Source organism: Sciurus vulgaris (genome assembly GCF_902686455.1).
Source record: "Sciurus vulgaris genome assembly, chromosome: 10".
NCBI lineage: Eukaryota > Metazoa > Chordata > Mammalia > Rodentia > Sciuridae > Sciurus > Sciurus vulgaris.
The window spans coordinates 6396744-6418293 of NC_136470.1; the positions used below are offsets into that span (position 1 = coordinate 6396744).

Here is a 21550-nt window from a genome sequence, read left to right on the forward strand (position 1 = left end):
TCGAGGGTGGAGATGCTTCCCTTCCTCACCTGGGGCCTCCACCGCCCTTCCGATTTCACTCGCTTAGCCCTCACCATTGCAAGCTGTCTCATTCAGTTGCCCCTTTGAATATGCTGTCTGCTCTTCCCCAGCTGAGAAAGACACACGTTTCCTGTCTCCATCTGATGTGAGCGCACGTCTGTGCATGTCCGTGCCTTCTTCATTCTAGACATCCTCTGTGTGTGCTGTTTTCTTTCATTATGTTTTGGCTTGCATTTCCTGGGTTTCCAGTGAAGTAGAGGATCTTTCCTATATTTAATGGCTCTTTGGGTATCATATTTATGAAGGCCTGTTCAAACTTCTTCCTTGTTTTCCCACTGGGTTGTATGTCTTATTGATTCATAGAAGTTCTTTACATACGGTGGATAGAAATGGGAGCTGAGGTGTGCTACAAATATCACCTTCCACTTTCTGGGTTCCTTTTTAGTTTCTTAATGGATCTTTAGATGAAAAAAAAAGTTCTTATTTTAAAAAATTTTAATCCAGTTCCATTTACTAGTTTTTCCCTTTGCAGATAGTTTTTGGCCTTGCGTACAAAATCCCCATCCCAAAGTCATGAACGTATTTTTCTTTATTACGTCTTGAAAACTTTATAATTTTGCTTCTCATATTTAGATCTGCAATTTATGTGGCATTGATTCCAGTGATTGTATGTATGACTCATCAAGCTTCTTTTTCTTTTCTTTCTTTTCTTTTGGTATATGTGGATGTCACGTTTCCTAGCACCATTTACTACAAGTGTTCACCTTCATTAGCTCTGCTGCAGGGCCACTTTTGTCAAAAATCAAGTGTGTCCAGCAGGCACAATGGTGCACGCCTGTAATCCCAGCAGCTTTGGAGGCTGAGGCAGGAGGATTGTGAGATCAAAGCCAGCCTCAGCCAAACAAGGCACTAAGCAGTGATATCCTGTCTCTAAATACAGACTAGGCCTGGGGATATGGCCCAGTGGTCAAGTGCCCTTGAGTTCAATCCCTGGTATCCCCCCAGAATAATGTCCTTGATGCATTTTAATATCAAAATTTCTTCCTTTTCTGTTGGTTGAAAAAGTTTACATAAGTCTGGAATCGTATCTTTAAATATGTTTTAAAATTTGCTGATAAATCAGTATCAGCCTGGAATTTTTTTTTTCCTGGAGTTTGAGATTGAGAAGTTTTGAGATTATTCAATGTCTTTGATAGTGTAGGGGTTCAGACTTTGTGTTTTTCTTTTGGCAGTTTTGATAGATTTTATTTTCCAAGAAGTTTGTCTATTTTAGTTGAATTTTTCATATTTATCCATAGGAAATTGATTCCAATATGGTATAGTCCTTCCGATGTCTCCAGGACCTATAGTAATTTTTCCTTTTTTATTTTTGACGTTGTTATCTTAATCTTTTTGTTTTCTCATTAATTGTGCTCATAAGTGGTTTATAAATAATCTTTTCAAAGAACCACATCTGGCCCTGCTCATCTTCCCCACCACATACTCGTTTTCTCTTTCATTAATTCCATTCTTTTTTGTGTTGCTGCCCTCTTCTTTCTTTGGGTTGCTCTACGTTCTTGGGGTGGACGCCTTTGCTGGTTTTCGGGGGAGATTGCCCAGGGGGACAGCAGCACATCTCTGCTCTTCTCCGCGTTCACTCTGTTTTTGCAGAACCAAGCCTTGTTCAAGGTCACGTGAAGGGCGGTGGTCCCTGTGGCCATCTCCTCTCGCATGGCCATGACCTACGCTCTGGTCAGAATCACTTGCATGAACTGTCCTGAGTTCCTCCCGTGAGTCCCAGTGAATCAACTGCGAATAGTCGCTGTGGACGCCCCGAGATTTTCCCATCTCAGTGCCTTTCTCAGCTCGACCTGCGACAGCGTGGAACCACTGTTCTTTTTCCCAGTTTCCTGATCTTCACGGATTCTGCCACTTTCCCCCCACCATCTGAACCTGGCCTGTTCCTTTGGGGCTCAACAAACTTCTTTTCCTTCGGGAGACTTTTATTAACAAGCCTCGTATTTTGCTAACGGCATGTTTTATAATGTAGATGTTCAATAAATATTTCTTGGGTAAATGAATAAACTTTAGCCTCTTTGCATCCGTGTAAATATGTATTTCAGTATTCTACAAAGTCTAACCGATAGTCTGTTACGTTTTTTAATAAATGTTTTAAAATTTTCTTGACATGTTAGTTTCTGTCTTAAAAAAAGAACTATTTGAATTTTTTTTTCCCATTACACAAGCAGTACATACTTATTCTACCCTGCTTCCCCCCAAAGGTTTGACTTAACAAGAGGCGGTTGTCTCCTGCTCTCAGCCTCCAAACTGAATTTTATTCTTCAGGATGTTCTCTCTGCATTTGCTATAAATTCATTTAAACATCTTGACTCTCCTGAGCAGTTCATTTCCATCTTCCTCTCTCCTGTAAGTACGTGTGGTGTGTTTATCCAGTCTCTGATCAGTAGACACGCAGTGTGTTCTTTCTAACTCTCAAGCTACACGCTCTGCCTGCCGTAGTATTTTTCAATATGTCTCATCTGGGAGAGAGAGAGAGATTGAAAATAAACCCCATTACACAGTTGGACTGCTTGGTTCCACTGGTTCTCAAGGGGAGCTCTTCAGTCTCTGCCGCCCGCAGGGACGTTTGGCAACGTCAGAAGACCGTTTCAATTGCCATAACTGTAAGGAGTGGGGAGCTGGTGGTGGCTACTGAGAGGAGGCCAGGAAGCTGGCCGGCATCCTGTACCCAGCAGCCCCTCCACCATCAGCCCCATCAGCCCCCGATGTCTGTGCCACCAGTTCTGAGGAGTTCTGGTGTTTCCTGGACTGTTCTTCCATGCAAACACCACACTGCATCAGTTCTGGGGCACATATTTATTTTCAAGACCCGGGATATGTCTTACAATCGATACGATTGTGTTATGACTAATTTTGATTGGCAGAATTGTTTTTCTCCCATGTGGTCCATTGAACCATGGCTGACCAGTCTCAGCCTCAGAGGCGGTGGAAGATGATAACGTGACTGTGCCTGTGCTGCCTCTGTGTGTGACCACATCCCGTTCCAGGGAGGCCCGGCGTGAGGACTGTGTTCGTGGGTATGCAGTCGCCAGGCGTCCAGCTGTGCACCTGCATGCAGTCTACCTCAGACCTGCTCTAGGGTGAAAAGTGAAATTCAGTGTCTGAAACAATCTCATATGTTTGATTTTATGTCAAAATAGTTCTCTTGGATGTAGGAAACAGACATGATATTGATAGACTGTTCATGTACCCTGTGGAATGATTCATTCACTCACTCGGGTGGTCCTGAATCATCCTGCTGTCTGTTGACTTTTGTCCCTCACTTAGATTCATTAGATTTAAATGCAGAAGAGTGACAGTCAGCTGGTCGGAATGCTTGGCAAACATTCTTCAGCTGAGCCTTCTGTGTTTCCTAACATGTGTAAAAGCAGTCTGACAATCCAAGGAGTGTCGTGCTTCCCGAATTTGGGGACAAGGTCACAAGAGGTGTCTCTGATTTCCAGCAGTGCTTCTCTCCTTCCCGACCCTGGTTGGCTGAGGGCCTACACCAAAGCACACTCAGATGACAGGACACAATTTAGCAGAAAGCTTTTCCCTCCTGGCTCTTATCAGAGAAATCTGTACAGAGTCAGTGGGAAATGGATCTCAATGTGTACTGTCAATTCTATTTTGCATTTGTAAGTGAGAAAAAAAAGTTAGGTAGTTAAAAGGTGGCAGTTTTGAGTTATTAAGAATGATCTGGATTAGCCTCGGCTTCCCTGGGTCACTACAAGGTAGCAGCTGATAGTTCACATCTGGTTGTGGTTTGCGGTCACTGACAAAGGAGCACATGTGTGTATAGCTGCACTGTCAGCCACCTCCTAGCTCTATAAGGGCAAAGCGCTCCCCCCAGCAGAGGTTCCGGAATACTTTCAACTCCAATTTACAGATTAGGCAGAAAAAACCTCTTAGGTTAAGGGTCACTAAAGGCAGTTGAAAAATTTCTTTGTGAACTTCCCAGTTTTCTGACTATTAAAGAAAATAATAAAATAAAAAGTGCTCCCCAGCGTAAGAATGCCATAAAACAGAGAGTGGCATGTGAGACACATTAATGCTTCCCATTCCTGATGAAAAGCTCAGAGCAGCTTTAAGTCCGTGGAATGGAAGATCTCACGTCCTCACTCAGCGTGGGAGACTCAGGCAGCCTAGCTATGTTGGATCAGGGCAGCGTTGCTCTGCCTACAAGAATTGACTTTGTGAGTTAAGAAATGAATCATAATGTTATGTATAACCAAAACAACAGTTAAAGGAAGAAAAAACGAGCAGGGTTCAGCAGCACACCCTGTAGTCCCAGCTACTCAGGATCTTTAGAGACTAGGAGTTCAAGACCAGCATGGATCAACAGAGCCAGACCCCATCTGAAAAGAAAAGAAAAAAGAAAAGAAAAAAGATGACCTTTCCAGAACCCAGCAGGTGTCTGCCCAGGATCCTGCTAGGGACTGACATTTTTTTCCTGTTCCCCTTGGGGAAGGAAAAGGGACTCTAATTTGACAAAATGGGGACCTGCTGTGTGTACCTGTGCATGTTACCTTTGCCCACAGTGAAGCTCCAGCCCAGCAGTCCTGCCAAGTGAAATCGCCCAGATGGTTCTTATTACAACCAGAACTGACCCATGCATGCCACCCCCTGCCCACTGTGTGCTGGAAGCCCGAGAGAGGGTGTGAGGGGCAGCCCTGGTTTCCAGGAGCTGGTGCTTCAGAGAACATGGTGTACACAGCTTCTTCACATCAGGGCTTTTCGTTTTAGTAACGTGGGGTGGTGAATCCTCAGCCTCAGCCTGTGCTTCCAATTTACCCTCTGATCTGGAAGTCACAGAGGGATACATGGGAATTTCCCCAGGTCTCTTTGGGGAGGTGATCTTGGGTGGATGGGCGGAGATGTTTTTAGATCGTGGGGACGAACACCAGTAACCCAGGACCTGGAGACCTGATGGCTCTGAGCAAGGATGGAGAACTTCAGAGCTCAAAGGGTCTCCTGATGGGGTGAAGTGACCTGTGGCATCTGCATAGCCACCAAGTGGAGGAGGAAGCAGGTAGAGAGGGGAGGGAGGAACTGTTGAGGCCCAGTTCTTATGTTCTCTTTTACGTTAAAGTGCTGCAATTTGATATGCTTTTCTTTCCAACTACTGTGCAGGCTCTCTTGGGAGAGAACTTTCACGCACCCTCAGTGCCTGGCCTGTTACTTACAGCCAATGTCAGTACACATTTGGGGAGATAGAGGGACAATCACATAGGAAGAGTATTTTCTGCTTTAACAAGGTTGCAAATGTCTTTTCTTGAGAAAGGCGTCTGGCTATGACATTCTAATTACATATTGCAATAATACATTACATATTACAAATCACTCCAAAGCTCAGAGACTCGACAGCACAATGATCGTTCATGGTTCCAGGGGTTGGTCGACTGAGATAGGCATTCTTTGTTCAGGGTCTCTTGTACAGTTGTGGTCAAGTGTCTGTTGGTGTCAGGGCTGGGGTCATCTGGTAGTTTGTTCATTTATACGTCCGGGGGTCCGTGCTGGCTGTCACTGGGACTCACCATTGGACTGCCTGCACGTAGCATTGTGGCTTGGGCTTCCTCCCACTATGGTGGCTGAGGTTTAGGAAGGGGTGTTACCAAGAAAACCTGGTGAAGTTGGCCTTGGAAGTCACGTAGCTGAACTGCAAAAGGCACCAGCCCATCCAGATTCAAGGTGTGGTAGATGGAACCCACCTTTCTATGCAGCAAAGTCAACACCATCTTGTGGAAGGGCATGGGTGGGTAGAAAATTCTACTGAACCATCTTGGGAAACATAACCTCCCGGGTGATATGGTAGGTGCCTAGAAAGGCAGTGAATCTGCCTTTAGGATGGTTTCTACAGATATGCCTGAAACCTACCTAGTTGCTGAAATAGTTTATCTAAAAATAATAATTTTAGGCAGAGTTACTTTGGAAAATTATCTAGTAATATACAAATGGGAGCTATGATTTTATATCAAAGTCCAGATTCTGATCACTTATCATGATGCGGGTGGGATAGATGTAAACTCATTCAGTCACTTGTTCACTGAGTATTTCTTTTAATTCAATGTCCACTTGCTGCCAGGTACTGTTAGGACTCCAGCTGAGCAGGAAATCCCATAACACACAGGATCAGACACCCTCTTAGAAACTATTTACCTTCCTCACTTCCCAGGGACTTGGGAAGCTGCTCAAAAAGCCACTTCCAAGGTGACCCTGGCCCGCAGCTGGACGCAGGGAGAGGAGTTGTGACTGCTGGAGGCGGGGGGATCGGGGGCAGGGGCCTCCCTCTGTCTCTCATCTGTTCACTACCTGGAGTGCGGGACAGGGGGGCTTGATGACCCACAACACCAGCTGTAATCGTATTTTGAGTGAAAAATCTCAGGAGTTGCTTAGAAGGCTGTTGGAAACCAGACAAGTGGCCTAGACGCTGGGCACATTCTGTTCAGAACTCAGGGAGGGGTTGCTGGTTTGGGCACAGCCCACAGGTGAGCCTCAGCTGTCCAGTGTGCGGCCTGGCCCTGTCCCTGGTTAGTACTGCCCCAAGAACAAAGAGACCCCAATATCAAGTCACACTCTGCACTCTGAGGCCTAGCCTGGGGCCTGTCCTGGGCTAGCCACGGGCACGACCACGCTGCCCACCCCTGCCCTCCTGGCCTTGTGGACATGCTTCATTCATTCACTTAGCGAGTGCTGGCTGTGACTTATGTGGTGACAGCTCCAGGCTTCCAGTTTGCCACTCTTTGTGGGGAGCTGGGAGGGAGGGTGACAGAGGACCCAGCTCCTCCTTTGAACCACCTGTAAGGGTATTCACCGATTTAAAATGGAAAATTGGCACACGTGAATTCAGTGACTCCTTGGTGCCGCCCAGCAGGTGAGGGTGAAGCCAAGCCGAGGCCTGACACCCGAGCCAGGCCTCTGGGGTCAGGAGGCGGCACCAGGAAACGCCCCTTCTGTGGAACATCACGGAGGCTCCCCTCCTCCGGCCCCTTCAGCTCCGCAGGCGGTTTCTGTCTCCACCTGTGCCAGCTGCAGAGGGCAGGCAGGATCAGGGGCTCCTCCACCAAGGTCTTACCTACCGACGGTTGCAGCAGGGTGCTGCTGGCCGGGATGCCCCACAACGCAGGAGCAGCCGCTTCCCTTCTCTGTGACACCACTGACGTGCAGGAGCCATGTTCGTTTGCCTCTACAAGCGACAGGCTCACAGGCGGAAGGTCATTCATCACCTCTGTAGAGCGCACTGGAAGCCAGCCTTGCTGCTGGCTGGCAGACGGAGAGGAAAGTGCCTGCTGACCACAGCCACTGGGCGTCTTCAGAGGTCGGTCGGTGCCACACCGCACACAGCCAGCCTCGGACAGCCTGGACGCAAATAAACAGCTCTCACCTGTTGACCTTACCAGTCCTTGGTAGGTGAGCCAGTGTAGATGGAAGGGGGAAGAGGAAAAAAAGGAAATACTGCAGACATTTTAAAATGCAGGTGAGGACAGGAAGGAAACTTACAGAAGAGGCTATATTTTGGGCAAATATTGCTAAGGACTGAATTTTGTTTGAGTGTTTAACATTTGATGACCTAAAAATTTGTGTAATTGTATGAGATTACTTTCAGAAAACCATCAGATTTAGTATTAAAGCTTCTTTTGCTTTCATATATGTATATATATATATATAGAGAGAGAGAGAGAGAGATGTGATACCATTATATATATGATATATATGCCATTATATATATAATACTGTTTTGCAAATGAGACACTATCAACAACCCCAAATACCCCCCTTTTTTTTATTAATAAAGGAAGGAAGTTTCCACAGTACTCTTTCATATCTGACGTATTATCGCATAATCTTTGTTCCCTCGCACAGCTTTTGGCTCTAAAAGGACCCCACTAAAGTCTGAGTTTAGGCAGAGTTCTAGTGTTGAAACCAGTATTGCACACACAGAAAACAAACACACTAGAAACTGGCCTGTTAATTCAATGCAACTTGTACCAGGAATGTTTGGAACTGTCTTGAATTATTGTAAAGTATAATATTTCTTGGGGTTCAAAATTGTAATAGTGGGCCAGAGCAATTATACAATGTCCATGGTCTAACCTCACCTGGAAAAAACGTGCCTTTAGTCTAAGGGGCAGATCTGCTATCTTTGCCCCTTAAAGTCTGTATGTCCTTCTGCTCTGTAAAAGCACACAATTCACATTTTTTGAAAAACTTCTCTACATTATGAATATTGGGCTTTAATTTTAATGGATAAAAGCATGACAGCTTTGTGGATAATAACATCAGTTCAGGGGATTTGAAGTTGGGACTTGGGCGTGTGGGTGTTCTCTCTAAGGACCTTTTAGAGGGACACTTTGCGCCCTCTAGTGTCCAGGAGCCAAGCAGCTGGAAGGGAAGTTCCTGCGAGGCTGGTTCACTGCTTGGCAGTAGGAGGGTTGCTTCCTGAAGTTCTTGAGGCAGGATTGTTTTTGTAGTTGTAATTAAAGGACAAAATAGTCTCCACCAGGCAAGCACACAATGGGGACACTGTGATTTCCCTCCTGGCCTGTCACTGCCAGCACGTTCAGAAAGTCTTTCCAGGTGACCCTGAACTCTGCAGCCTTTCTCCAAGCACATGCAGAGATCTGTGTTGGGGTCAGATGGCAACAGATTAACTGACCATGTAGTCCCAGTTCAAGTCAGTGCATTTACTGAAATAGGATTAGCACATTTTCATGTGAGTGAATTGGAAAGAACTGACCACCTTGACCGACCCCCACTACACCCTGTCCTCCCTGCCCTGGCTGCAGTGGGACATGGTGCACTGTAGAGGGGTCACTGTGACAGAGTCACTGTCACCAGGGCAAGGTGTAGGGAAGCTACAAGACCACAGCCTCACCCCCACCCCGTGAGATGGGCTTCACGCCCTGACTTCAAACTCATAGGCTCAGTTCTGCAATTTGCCCGGTGACTTCTGCAAATGTAAATGAATTTATGGCACACATTTTCTGCCTTGGCTTCATTTCTGATTCCATTTGTGATATGAGTAAATTAGCAAATAAATAAGCATATTGAGCGATGTTGAGATAAATCCATCTCAATTCAAAAGCAGTCTTTAAAAAAAGCAGAAGCGATTACTAAATGCGGGCTTCTCTATGAATTTCCACCAGTTGAAAGGCATTGTAGTGCCATTTGTTATCTGTCTTTAAGAGGTAATCTGCATGTTCTTTTAAAAATCATAGATCAAGACCAGAAAATTATATGATCAAGATTGTGGTCAGTATCTTATAAGGGAGACATACAAACTTTTTAAAATTTTTAAAAAAAAATCATTTAAAATTCTGACGTAATCAAAATTGAGGTTAATTTCAATAGCCCAAGATGACTTCTTGGGGTATCCAAAGGTGATGCCAGGCACAGTACCCAGGACAGAGTCCTCTGGATCCAGGAAGGGGGCCGAGAGACGGGACAGCTTTCAGGCAGGGTGGCAGAGGGTCTGTGCACCCTCACACTGCCTTTTAGACAGACCAAGCCTCCAGGTGACAGCTGCAGTCCCGTGACCATGACTGTCCTCTGCTCAGATACGCCTGTTTCAAAGGAAAAAGACCTTGAAATGCACTCGATTGTTCACAAACTCTCTGTAGATGCTTGACAGCCAGATCAGAAACTTTAAAAGTTGCTTTAAGCTGAGCTATTGTAGCAAGAGAATTGCTAAAAATACAGCTCCTCTCGGGCTGTATTTTTACCCGTGAGTAATACATTGACGTCTGTAGGGTCTCTGATAACGGGTCTGACGGTCCTGTGTTAGCACAGACTGGAGAATGGGGGGGTTGCTTGTGCAGTTGTGCTTATTGAAATCATTGCTTCATTTGAGCCCACGGGACTGACTGATGTGGGCTTCAAAATTAAGGAAATTGCAACCTGGTGTTGAGAAGTTGAGGATTTAGTATGTGATAACAATTTCCTTGGGTTAGGGTAGTTCAAATCAAGCAAGAGACTGAAGAATGTATTGACCACAGAGAAAAAGTGTTGAAACACCAGTTATTTAAATTGTAATTGGATTGTTTCTTCATGTGCTGATGGGGGATAGTGTACGCGTGTGCACGCACACACACACATACACACACACGCACACACACACACACACACACACACACACTCAGTTTTACCCAGTGAAGCGAGTCCCGCGTTGTGCTATGAGCAGGAGGGGCCTTCAGCAGTGTGCAGCGGTGACCTTGAGGCCTGAGAGCGCCTTGCAGTGCATATGTTCTCAGGCAAATCCTCCTATTGATGTGGACGGAAAAGCCCCGAGTGATGTCGCTCCCATTGTGGGACAGCTCCAGATGCTTGAGTCTTATCTACAATCTCAGGCACGTCCCTGGCAGAATTCCTGGGGACATCCTTCGTGCAGGGCTCTTGTGAATAATCCAAACATCATGCATTTTAAGATTCATATGTCATCTTAGGGACAATATACAGCCCTTTTGTCCTATTGTTTTACCCTTAAAAAGTCTGTGTTTATTTCATGGGTCGGTTCCAGACTGCAGTTTCGCATGTGCGGAATCTGAGTAGAACAACGTGGGCTTTCCGAGTTCCCAGGGACCCATGTCAGGACAGGGTCTTGTCACCCTGGCTTCCCGAGCGCCCACCAGCGTTCCTGCGTGGAAGAGGCGTGCCATTGACCCGACTGGACAGAATAGTGTTGGGTCAGGGACCACCAGAGGGCACACGCATATCTTCTGGGGTTTCTTATTAAAATTCATAAAAAACATTGACTCTTGCCTTGCAAGAGTCAATTAAAAAAGAACAGGCATCTTGGTAGCCACGTGTAAGCTCTAAGCGTTGCGTGCTGCGTGTTACACAGAACGAGCCTGTGGTTGTCAGAGATTTCCCAATGCAGAGCATGCCATCTCACTAGACGTCCTCTGCATTAGAATGGAACTTTGGTTCATTAGAAATGTTCTGAGAATACAGATGATTCCAAAGGGGGGTGGACACAAAAGAATCATCTACCTTTAGTACTGTACTGTATGCACTTTGATATTTTTACTTTCCTTTTTCTTTCTTTCTCTTTTTTTTTTTTTGTGGTGCTCAGGTTTGAACCCAGGGCCTCGTGCATGCAAGGCAAGCACTCTGTCCTTTTTCATTTTAACATGATGGGCCTATGCTAAATTCTCCTTCATGATTTCTAACTCACGGGGTAGGGTGTCAGAGATGCACGGGATATCATGAGCGTCCGTCTCCTCCGTCATTTTCCTGAGATACTGTTGGTGGTGACGAGCATGCCTTTGCATATCCCATGCGGGTCCAAGTGGCGAGGTAAGTCATGAGCCTCCCTCCCTCCCTCTTCCACTCTCTCCTGTGGTCACACATCCTTTGCAGGACTATATTGTTCTCCTCCAACGCCTTCTCCATCCCCAACACCCCCGGCATCTTCCACACGGAGAAGTTAACAAGAGCCCAAAGTTGAGAACCTGAGGAAGCTTCAGAAGGTGGGAAGAGTTTCAGGATAAATAAATAATAGGGCTTCTTTATTGTCCCAGTACATTTGGGGTCTTTGGATCTTATGTTGTATCCTTTCTTTATTTGGAACAAAATACTGCAGACTTCCTGAAGGTTTTGGGAAATTCGTGGGTGACGGCTCCCTGTCAGATGACTGCAAGATGGAAATGTGCAGTCAATTCATGGGTGCTACTGTCCACAGCTGCTGGGTGGGCTCCAGGGGTCCAGGAGGGGGAAAAAGGACTCTGTCCTGCCATGCTGTGGCAGGATGGTCCCATGTAGAGGCCACCTGCAGATGGCCCCCTATCTGGATCTGTCTGGTGAGTAGGAGGGCAGCTTCCCCTAAGGAAGAGTGTGATCTAGGTGGAAAAGTAGCCAGTCCTGAGGCTGCTGGGCACCCAGGCTGACGCCACTTACTAGCACAGGTGGGTGTTGGGGTCAAGGAAGGATGACAGCAGATCAATTTCAGATGGTTCCCCCAGGCCGATGTTTGGGCAGTGCTGCAGTGCAGTGTTCAATTAATAGGTCTGCCCTATACCATCAGGAGCCCACAAGTTATAAAAAATAACTCGGCTTTAAATATCCCGAGACTCCCAGGTGTGGATGCTGTTAATGACTTATTCTCCTTCAAGGTGCCAGGAATCAAGAATTTCTTCCTTAGAATTGAGAAACACGAGGCTGGGGGTGTAGTCCAGTGACAGCACGCTTGGCTGGTGGGAGCAAGACTCTGGGTTCTATCCCAAGCACCATTAAAAAACAAAAAGGAAGAAGAAAAGAGTGGAAAAGATCAGATTTGCCTCTAAAAATTTGTAACATGGTTTATAACCCATGATCCTAAAAGTCAACATTTTGCAATCATTTTTTGTATTTTTATGCACTTTCAAAATTAGAATTAAACTGGCAAAATCTTTAGGAAATAAAAAATTTCATCTGGTTTCTCTTATTTGGTATCCAGGCAAACAAATTACTCTGATAAAACAATATTCTCATTAGTTAAAGAAGGAAGGATATTATATATGTGTATAGGATACATAAATAAATATGGAAGAGAGATTGAGAGAGAGAGAAAGCAAGGCAGGCGATGTCAGTTGCCAATGGCTGGAGTCATGGTAAGGGCCCTTAGGAGTTCTTTGTGCCATCTTGTTTGGTTTGCAGTAGGCGAGGGGCCCAGGAGGTCAGGGTAGATGGCCGTGGAAGAATTGGGTGCTTCCTGCTGCAGAGGGCAAGCCAGGGGCTCTCAAGCAGGAGGAGCGGTCGGGAGGCAGGACCACGCACAGCTTCCTCCCAGCTGTGCTCTTAGTGAGGGAGCGTCTTGTCTAGAGCTGGTGCTTGGTGAATCCATAACACACCACTGCCTATTGGAGACCACCGTGAACACTGTAGCCATGCTCCTTGGAGGAGAACAAAAAGCAAGAAATCTCTGCAAAGTCAGAGTTTTTTTTCTCTCTCTCTTTTTTCTCACTGAATTCTAGTGGAAGCTGCCCAGATAAAACAACTCAGGACTTTGAAATTTTAGGGGAAACGCAATTTTAATCGGCCTACCATCTTGCTCATTGTTCAGAGATGAAAAGAGCGGAAATCAGCCTCCCCTCAAACGTAGGTGCTGAGAACTCACCGGCTTCTGACTGCGGCACAGAGTGAGATTCCTTGCAGTGTCTTCCTCGGGTACTTAGGATCCTGCTTGCTTGATTTTCCTTCTTTTTTCCTTCTCCTTCCTTTTCCTCTTGTCTCTCCCTTCTCATTTCCTAACTCCCCTGTCCCTTCTCCTCCTGACCTGTCCTAACAAGAGGGTGAATTGGGTGGGGGCGAGGACAGGCTGGTGTAGAACATCTGGCAGGGGCAGGCCTGAAGTCTGAATGAAACCAACCCGCTAAACCCAGAGCTGCCAGTGACTCAGGTCCTGGTCTATTGTGTTCCCCGGGTCCCCACTGAGACCACACCTCTTCACTGGTCCCACTTTTGTGTAGCTAGATTCAACACAAAATATTGTTTCTTCCAGAGAACAAGTAATTTCCTGAAAATGAGTAATTAAAGGCCTGACATCCTCTAAGGAATGCTCAGGCTGCATGAGCTGTACTTCCTTGAGTGGAAAACAGCCGTGTGGCCCTGAACCTGCACTTGGGCTTGGAGCACTAATGAGATCCTCACCTGGCATCTCCTGGCCGCCCGCCGCTGTCGGGCTGCGTCGTCTGCGGCCTCGCTCATGGCCAGTGGGACCTGCTCACAGACATTCTGAAATGTCTGCCGTACTTTAGTTGCTTGGATTTTAAACATTTGGAAACAAACCTTTGACAGGCTCATTCTTTTCTTCTCCTGGTTTCTTTGAGTCTAGAGTCTGCCTCTTCAACTCATTTATTTATTTTGTGGAGCAAATCACAATGGCGTGAAATAAAGTCGTTCTGAAACCCTCCGTTGAGGTGCTGAAGATCACTGAAAAACAGCCAGCCAAGGGCCTCCAGGAACACCAAGCGAGTTCCACCTGCAGAGTTTCCCTGCAGGAGAAAGTGGCTCAAGTCCTCCGTCCTACCTGAGCGGCACTTCCGGGGAGAGGCAGGCCGAGGGTCCCTCCCCACGTGAAGCCAGGCGGAGTCCCGCCACATCTGCATCCTGCCTGGGTCCGGGTGCAGCATGTCACATGGAACCATGCTGCTCACACCTGCTGTGGCAGGCCCAGTCCCAGGCAATTGATGTCTTTTTTTTTTTTTTTTTTTAATTAAAAAAAAAATCTCCTGGCTGCATATCATCAAGAAAAACAACATTGTTTTCAGGGTCTCTTATCTCTCCACTCCCAAATATCCTGTTTCTTCGGGCTGGGCGGCCAGGACCAATAGAAACCTCTTCCTGCCATTGGCTGACTTCATTTCCCAGACTTAGCACAATCTCATCCGCTCTAAACAACCTCATCAAAACTACTTTCTGGTCAGAGAGAAGCAATAATTATTATTAACATTTATTAACGATCAATAAACTTGATTGCATTATGGCCAGCACGATCAAGGTAAGGAGAGGGTTCCTTATGGTTTGACAAACTCTTGTTCTTCTTACGCTTTCTCTGGTTTCCTTTATCAGGGTAGATAAGTTTAGGGTTGGGCAACACCCCCCCTACCACAATAGAGGACAACAAGATTTCCTTTGCACTGCCTAGTAAATTTCCTTTTTCCTACTCCAACCATCCGCACGGCTTAAAAACTTCAAACTCAGAAAAAAATTGGGGTTTCTAAATTCACTGTTGAGTGCTGTGGATGACTTTTGCAAAGCTTTTTGGAGCGTTCTGAATTTTTAGATTCTTTCCTGATTCCTCACGGTGCCTGCCGACTCGAGGCAGCAGAATCGCCGAGGTTGGAGGGCAGGGGCGAAGGAAGAGATGGGCTTGTTAAAGTTGAACTTTTGGAAGCTCTTCAGGGACTCCTTAGCCCCAGGCATGCCAGCCAGTCCCCGTGGAAAGGAAGAGGTGCTCAGCAGGTGGCTGTGGGTAACGGACATGCCGGTGTTGGCTTGATTTGTGGGACCTCCGTGCCGAGGAGGCCAAGCCTTCTTAGGCGGTGGTAACCGGGTTTGCTGGGGGACGTGTTGCTGGTTAATAAAATTCCTACCCCTCTGTGCACTGTAAGCTTCCTTCCTAGAGATGCTGGGTTTGTGGGGATTGGAAAGCAGCGGGCTGCGGGTTCTCTGTGCTCTGGGTGTTTGGTTGAAAGCATTTTCTGGCAAATGTTTCAGTAGATGGCATGTAGGGTTTAACAGGGAGCTAGACCCACATCGGTGGAAATCTCAATGGGGTTCAACTCCTGGAAATGAAGTTGACGCAGTGCTTAGTGGTGCTGGCCATAGTCTGCGAGGTGGTGGGTCTGCTGGGGCATTTTCCAGGAGGCCAGGCCTTGGTGACATTTGTAGAAATGAGAAAAATCAGCAGCACCTGCAGATGAAGAAGGGAGAAGGGGAGTGGGTATCAGAGGCCCGCCTGCAGCGTGGCTGTGGGGAGGTGGGAGTGCCGGCCGGCGTGTGCCTGCGGGGTGTCGGCTAGTTTGAGAACTTGGAAATGGACGCTTGTCTGGAGTTGGGCTGAGGGTTTTCAAAGTCCTCTGGCTTGGTGTTTTTGTTGTTTGAAGTGTTTGTTTTGGAGACTTGATTGATGCACACCACATAAACTGGGTTTCAGAAGTCCTCCTCAGCGCTTGTTCTCAGAGTGTGCTTAATTTATTTATTACAAAATCCATGTACCAAAGACATTCTCGCCTTAAAGAGATTTTTCTTCTATTGAAATACAGTCATCGAAAGAATTTTAAAGCTGGGGTTTAAGGTACTTCATTTTCAGCTAAATGGGTAGAAATCACTTCTTTTGCAACCCCAAGGCTACCCTTTGGGTTTTTACTGTTACTTTTAATTATACTCATACTTCATAATAATTAAATCAATTTTTTTTTGTGAATCTTAAATAAGCTCGAGTAGAAGCTTCTCTGTCCCCCTCAATCAGTACATTAAAGGGGGTTGAAATAACAGACTGTCCTTTAGAAGGTAGGGGACATTTTGTAAACCGCACAAGCGTGTTATAGTGTTCAGTTTAAAATATATTTTGACAAAGACATGAAGTTGTTTTTCAAGTTTGAATGCTTTGCGCTTCTCTGAGTAAGTGTTGGGAAACAGTTCACATTTGTATTTAATATTGATTTACTATTTTATTTACACCACAGTGCATGTGTATTGTGTGTCTCCTAAGCGAACCTTTAAAAAGTGACTTCAAGTGAACTCTTTGAAAGCCCTCGGTTAGAAGCCCCTCTTCACAGGTGACTTCTGAGAGGCCTTGCCTCTGTGTGGCTTCCTGGGCAAGGTCAGGAGATGATTTTACAGCCCTGTTTACAGAGTGGAAAAAGAAGGCCTGGAGTCTGTTGACTGCAGTTTTAATTATGTTCGTGCAAAGCTCAAATGATCACAGGGACAATTACCGCTGTTGGTGGAATTAGGAAACAGCTCCCCCCACACTGGCGATTTCCAGTCTTCTAGTGTGCTGTTGGGTTGTTCCAGTAAATGAATCAATTAGTCGATCAGGTGTCAGACTCTTGGAATTACAAGGTCACTACTCTGCATCTGTGTGGGATTTATTTTCTTGCACTGATGTTTTTAAGACCCCGGAAGCACTTTGAAGAGGGATGTATTTTTACCAGTCTTTATGATTCTCATCATGTCCCTTGGTCATTTGAGATTGGGAACCAACTCTCTCAGTTGGAAGAAGTGAAGGAATTTAGGAGCTTACGTTTGTCTTTTTAAGTGTTCTTGGGTTCTAGGATTAGACCCAGAGTTCTAGTAAAAACATGGGCAAGCGAAGGAGCTGCCGTCCCCTGTGCAGGCCGCTCATCTGTGGCCTCCGGGGCTCCCCTGGCCTCTGGTGCTGGGCGTCACCTGCCCCACCTTCACCACAGAACAGCCCCGTGTTTGCTTGCAGACTCTGGAAAACCTGCTTCTCTCCTCGTTTCTCCCGGGGCTTCGATTCAGAGGTTCATCCAGCCCCCCAGACTTCCCTGGTCCTGTTTTTGATGCCGTTCACCCTTTAGGAAGCTAGTGAAGTCAGGAGCCCTTCTCAGAAAAGTGCCTCTAAACGCATCAAAGAAAATACTTAGAAAACACTGGAAATATCTTTGTAGCTGTGGGTCCCCTGTGGGGGTCAGGAACCCCAGGTTGCAGCCCTGATCCTAGTTAAATCTTTAAAATGGGAGTGCGGGGTGTCCCTGCCACAGAGACCCGGCGTGAAGGGGGAGAGGTCCGCAGCACTAGGGAAGAATCAGGCAGGATGTGGAAGCCACCGAGAGGCTTGTCAAAGGCGGAGGGACCCAGGGGCTCCGTTCCTGCTTCAGTAACTCCTAAAAACAGGGCGCTCTTTGAATCCATAGAGGTTGGGGAGTTTGATGATGGTTGCAACATGAAGTGATGGGAAGTTGGTTTTATTAACTTACAAGCATCCAGCTGGCTTTCTAGATGTCGCACTGCACACAGCAGACACCCAGAATTAGCACTGTCCACATGAAGCAAGCTCACTGAAACAGAGGGCGATGGGAAGAAAGGGAATCTCCTGGAGTCCTGGTGGACGTGACTCGGGGTCTTAATAGCAATAAGCCCATGTCTTCCACCCACCTGTTGGCCTACGGGGGATGACAGGTTTAACTCCTTGGTACTTTGTGGGATTCTGTGATGGTGGGAGAAATGTCAGTGCCAAGTGCTGCTGTCCTACTGTGCAAACGTCCCATCCCAGGGCAAGTCCTGGTTTCCTGCTCTCGCCTAAACACGCGTTGACAGACCATTATGTTACAATGACTAGCTGTTGGTCCACAGGCTGCTGCTGACCCCAAGCTGCCCTCTGTGGAAGCAGCTCACTTCCACTGGCTCTCTGCTATGCACGTCCCTGTGCCCAAGGGTACTCAGCCACCCTGGGGACAGAAGTGGGAATTCCTGAGCCTGTGGATACTGTTCTCATTCAGTGCACTGTAGGTCTGCCACGCTCCTAGAGAACATTTTAAAATGGACCCGATTCTTCATTATGTACATCTCTAATGTACATAATGTACATAATTTCTATTACATTTTTGTTTTGCAAACAGACCTTTATTTAAAGAAAAAAAAAAAAAACACCTCAAACACACATACACACTTATGTCTCTTAAAAAAGCATACCCAAGAATGAAACCAAATTTTAAAAAACAACCATTTCTGACATCTCAGGAAAAGAATTCCTTCTGCATTGAGCACTCTGTGGTAAGTGGAACCCAAGGCAGGACAGGCATCTTAGGAGCCGGCAGGAAATTGAACGCTAGTGCTCAGAATCATGGCAGACGAGGCTCTGGGGAGGCCAGACCTGAGAGCTTTCTGACGATTGACCTCTGCAAAGGGCATTTACGGACAGGGTCTCTGGGCCTCGCCCTGCTGGTGGCACACTGCTCTCCTGGACCTCTTTAGAGCTGGGAACGTCTTAAACACCGCAGGAACCGTCACCTCGTGCTACCGTGACAGGATGGGGGAGAGCTGCTCCCCGCCCCAGGGAAGCTGTCACAGCACCACTGAAAGTCGATCTCTCACTTGATGTGATCACAGACACACCTGCATTTGAATCCTCATTCATCTTGAGCCCCCGGGCAAGGCCACTGACCCCTCTGACCTCAGTGTCCTCACCTGCAGAATGGAATGGCAATGGTTGTCTGGTCTTGTGCAGTACGGGTTGATGTCTGTCGTGCCTCTGTTTTGTGCTCAGAAAATGGAAGCTGCCAGCAGAAAACCCAGGGGGACATAGCCCTGCCAGTATGTCGCCCTGCCTTTCTGGCCCTGCTCTTAATTCCGTGCCCACTTTCCGTGTGTCCTGATGCTTCTGCAGAGACAGGGAGAGTAACAGGGTTGGGTCACCTCTATGAGGCATTGAACGCCTGGGCCTGGGTGGCAACGAGTACGGGCAGGGAGGAGGAGAGAGCTGTCCAGGTCCTCCTGTGGAGGTATAGGGGGGCTGGTGTCCAGCACAGGGTAGGCAGAGTGTCCAGGTGGTCAGCCGTACCTGTGCAGGCTTCCTCTTGCTCTGAGTCGTTTGCTGCGTGGGTACAGAGAGGCCAGAGTCTTGCGGTGACATTGTGCTCCTGGTCAGTGCAGGAGGGGAGGGGTCCTGGAACACCTCCACAGTCTCATTTTCTTGTTAATTTTGAAAGATGCATCCTGTTGCTTTATGCAAATTACCAACATGAAACGTTATCTTTGTTGAGAAGATGAAAAAAAAAAATCGATATAAATTGCTCCAGATCCCAACAAGCCAGAGAAAACGATTATTAACATTCGGTGTGTCTTTGTGCTGCCTGCACCTATCTGCTCAACTCCCTGCCCTGCCGCCCCAACACCTGTTTTGCTTCTGGAAGTTAACCCTGCTTTACAGACATTTCTCCAAGTCTTGGAAGCGTTTTGATAGGCAGAACTTTATGCTGTATTGTATTCCCTCTAAATAGAGTATTAAAATTTTTGTGACCATATCGTGTTTCAGGAAGTATTCCTGTTTTCAACTTTTCACTAATCATATTGCAATGCACCCTCTCTCCAATTTTTAAAAATGTATTTTGTTAGTATTGGTGCTCAGGAAAGGAACTAGTGGGCCAAGAAGTATCCACCTCTTGCTGCCTTAATTGTTGCCAGTTTACTTCCTAGAAGGACGGCACCCATTCCCACTTCTGCCGGCTGTCTGTCCAGCTGTGGCACACGCACAGCAACTCCGTTTTACTCTCTGATCCTGGTCATTCTGGCAGGCAGGGGTGGAAACCGATTTCTGTTTTTATTTTGTTCATTTTCGTGTTCCGTTACTTTCTTCTTCCTGTAGACCTGTTCCAGCTAGGAGGCCGCTGTGTCCTCTGGATGTTCTTTCTGTTTGCACGTCCGTTCCCTGTTTGATCCAGTTCGTTTCCCTCTGGTCCTCGAGGGTGAGACCAGCCTCACTCTGTCCACTCTTGCTCATTTGCTTTCTCTCCTCTCCTACCTGCCTCACTTCATTTGGGAGCGTGAATACTTTCTGATGCCCACTGAAGTCACAGGGCCTGCTCCTATGTGACTTGCGTCCACTCTTTTCTGTGTCTTTAGTGGTGACTGGCCAGCGGTAGGGGTTCAATAAGTACTTACTGAAAAACATTAATGTTAGTTAAAATTCTTTGAAGTCATAAAGAGGAAGTTAAGAGATCAGAGTAATATTAGCGTGAATTTCAAATAGAATTCTCTTTTCTTTAGAGAGCATTCTAGTAAAATAAGACAAATTAGTCTGAGATCAATTTTTGAAAGTGTAAAACTGCTATCAAAGGAAGCTCTGGCATCCTGAATTCGTGGGCCAGGTTGGTATGGTCATGGTGCTGCTTGCCGGTGCCAGGCTTGCCTGCTGTCTCCTCCGTGCTTGCAGCTCCTGGGTGCTGTTGCCATTCACAGGTGAGGACAGAGGGCCAGAGAGGCTCCCGTACCAGGTGCCTGGGTATCTCCTCTCTGTGCCATCCTGACCTCCTGGTCGACCTGCTTTTCCCTCTGACCCAGGTATTAAACTACTGCTGAGACACAGCTGCATTAAGAGATAGGACAAGGCGTTCCATAACTGGGGAGCGAGCATTGTCCCAACTGGCTGCTTTGTGTTATCTATTCCTGCATGAAAAGTCCTATAGGGCAGCAGTTATTTTACTTGTGGTGACTCGTCAAAAGAAAGTGCTGGAAAATTCAGGATCAAAACTTCCAGTACCCAGTTCTGCATTTGGCCGGTGAGAAGAATTCTCTCCATATTTGGCCATCTCCAAAGGGCAGCGGCTCCCCATGCCAGGTCAGCTGCTGTGTTCATGTCCTCACCCCAAGCCTGCACTTCCTCGCTCCTGTCTTGGGGCCTTAGGAACAGAGATGCAGGTCAGAGCTTTCTTTCCGCGGGGCCTCCTGCATCTCTCAGCAGGCTGTCCACAGGGCCGGGCTCCTGGAGGAACCCAGCAATCTGCTGTGCTGGGCAGATAAGTGCTGAGGCATTTAGAAAAGAAATGCTAAGGCCAACCGAAATGATTTATTTTTTAAAGTGCCACAGCAGAATCCAATCATAACACGAGCATCAGGGCTGTGACTTCAAGCACTTCTGTGAAAAACAATGCATGCCAGATTCTGGAAAGTACGATAAAGAGCCGTGTGCAAAGATCCCGCATTCTCAAGTGTAACACACTCGCTCTTAAATCCTGCCGCCTCCATCTCTTGCCATCTTGAAATTAGTGTCTAGCAAGTTGTGCCTGCACTTTTTTATTATTATTATTTTTCAAATTTGACAAGCGAACGTTGCTGCTGGGGTAGCGCTGAGGAGAGGGCCTCCCCACCCCCACATTCATGTTTTCCCACAAGCCATTAATTTGAGGATCATCAGCCAACAGCAAATTTCTCAGCTCCCTCCCCTTGGGTCCCGCTGGCTCTTATTTTTTTTTTAAAACAGAGAGTGCCCACATAAAGTGAAGCTCACCTCTGAGGAAGAAGGCGCTGTTGAAACGATACTTTGGAA

General features: G+C 46.8%; 1 protein-coding gene across 3 annotated transcripts in view; it reads left to right on the plus strand.

The window, feature by feature from the left end:
* Positions 1 to 14381: 14381 nt before the first annotated feature.
* The window catches only part of ERG (ETS transcription factor ERG), a 102199-nt gene continuing 95030 nt past the window's right edge, over positions 14382 to 21550 (plus strand). For 2 of the 3 annotated variants that reach the window (XM_079155848.1, XM_079155849.1), the window contains exon 1: positions 14382 to 14536. In XM_079155848.1, coding sequence (XP_079011974.1) covers positions 14519 to 14536 — 18 coding nt within the window. In that variant the 5' untranslated portion in view covers positions 14382 to 14518. The other variant, XM_079155850.1, reaches the window with a different exon arrangement.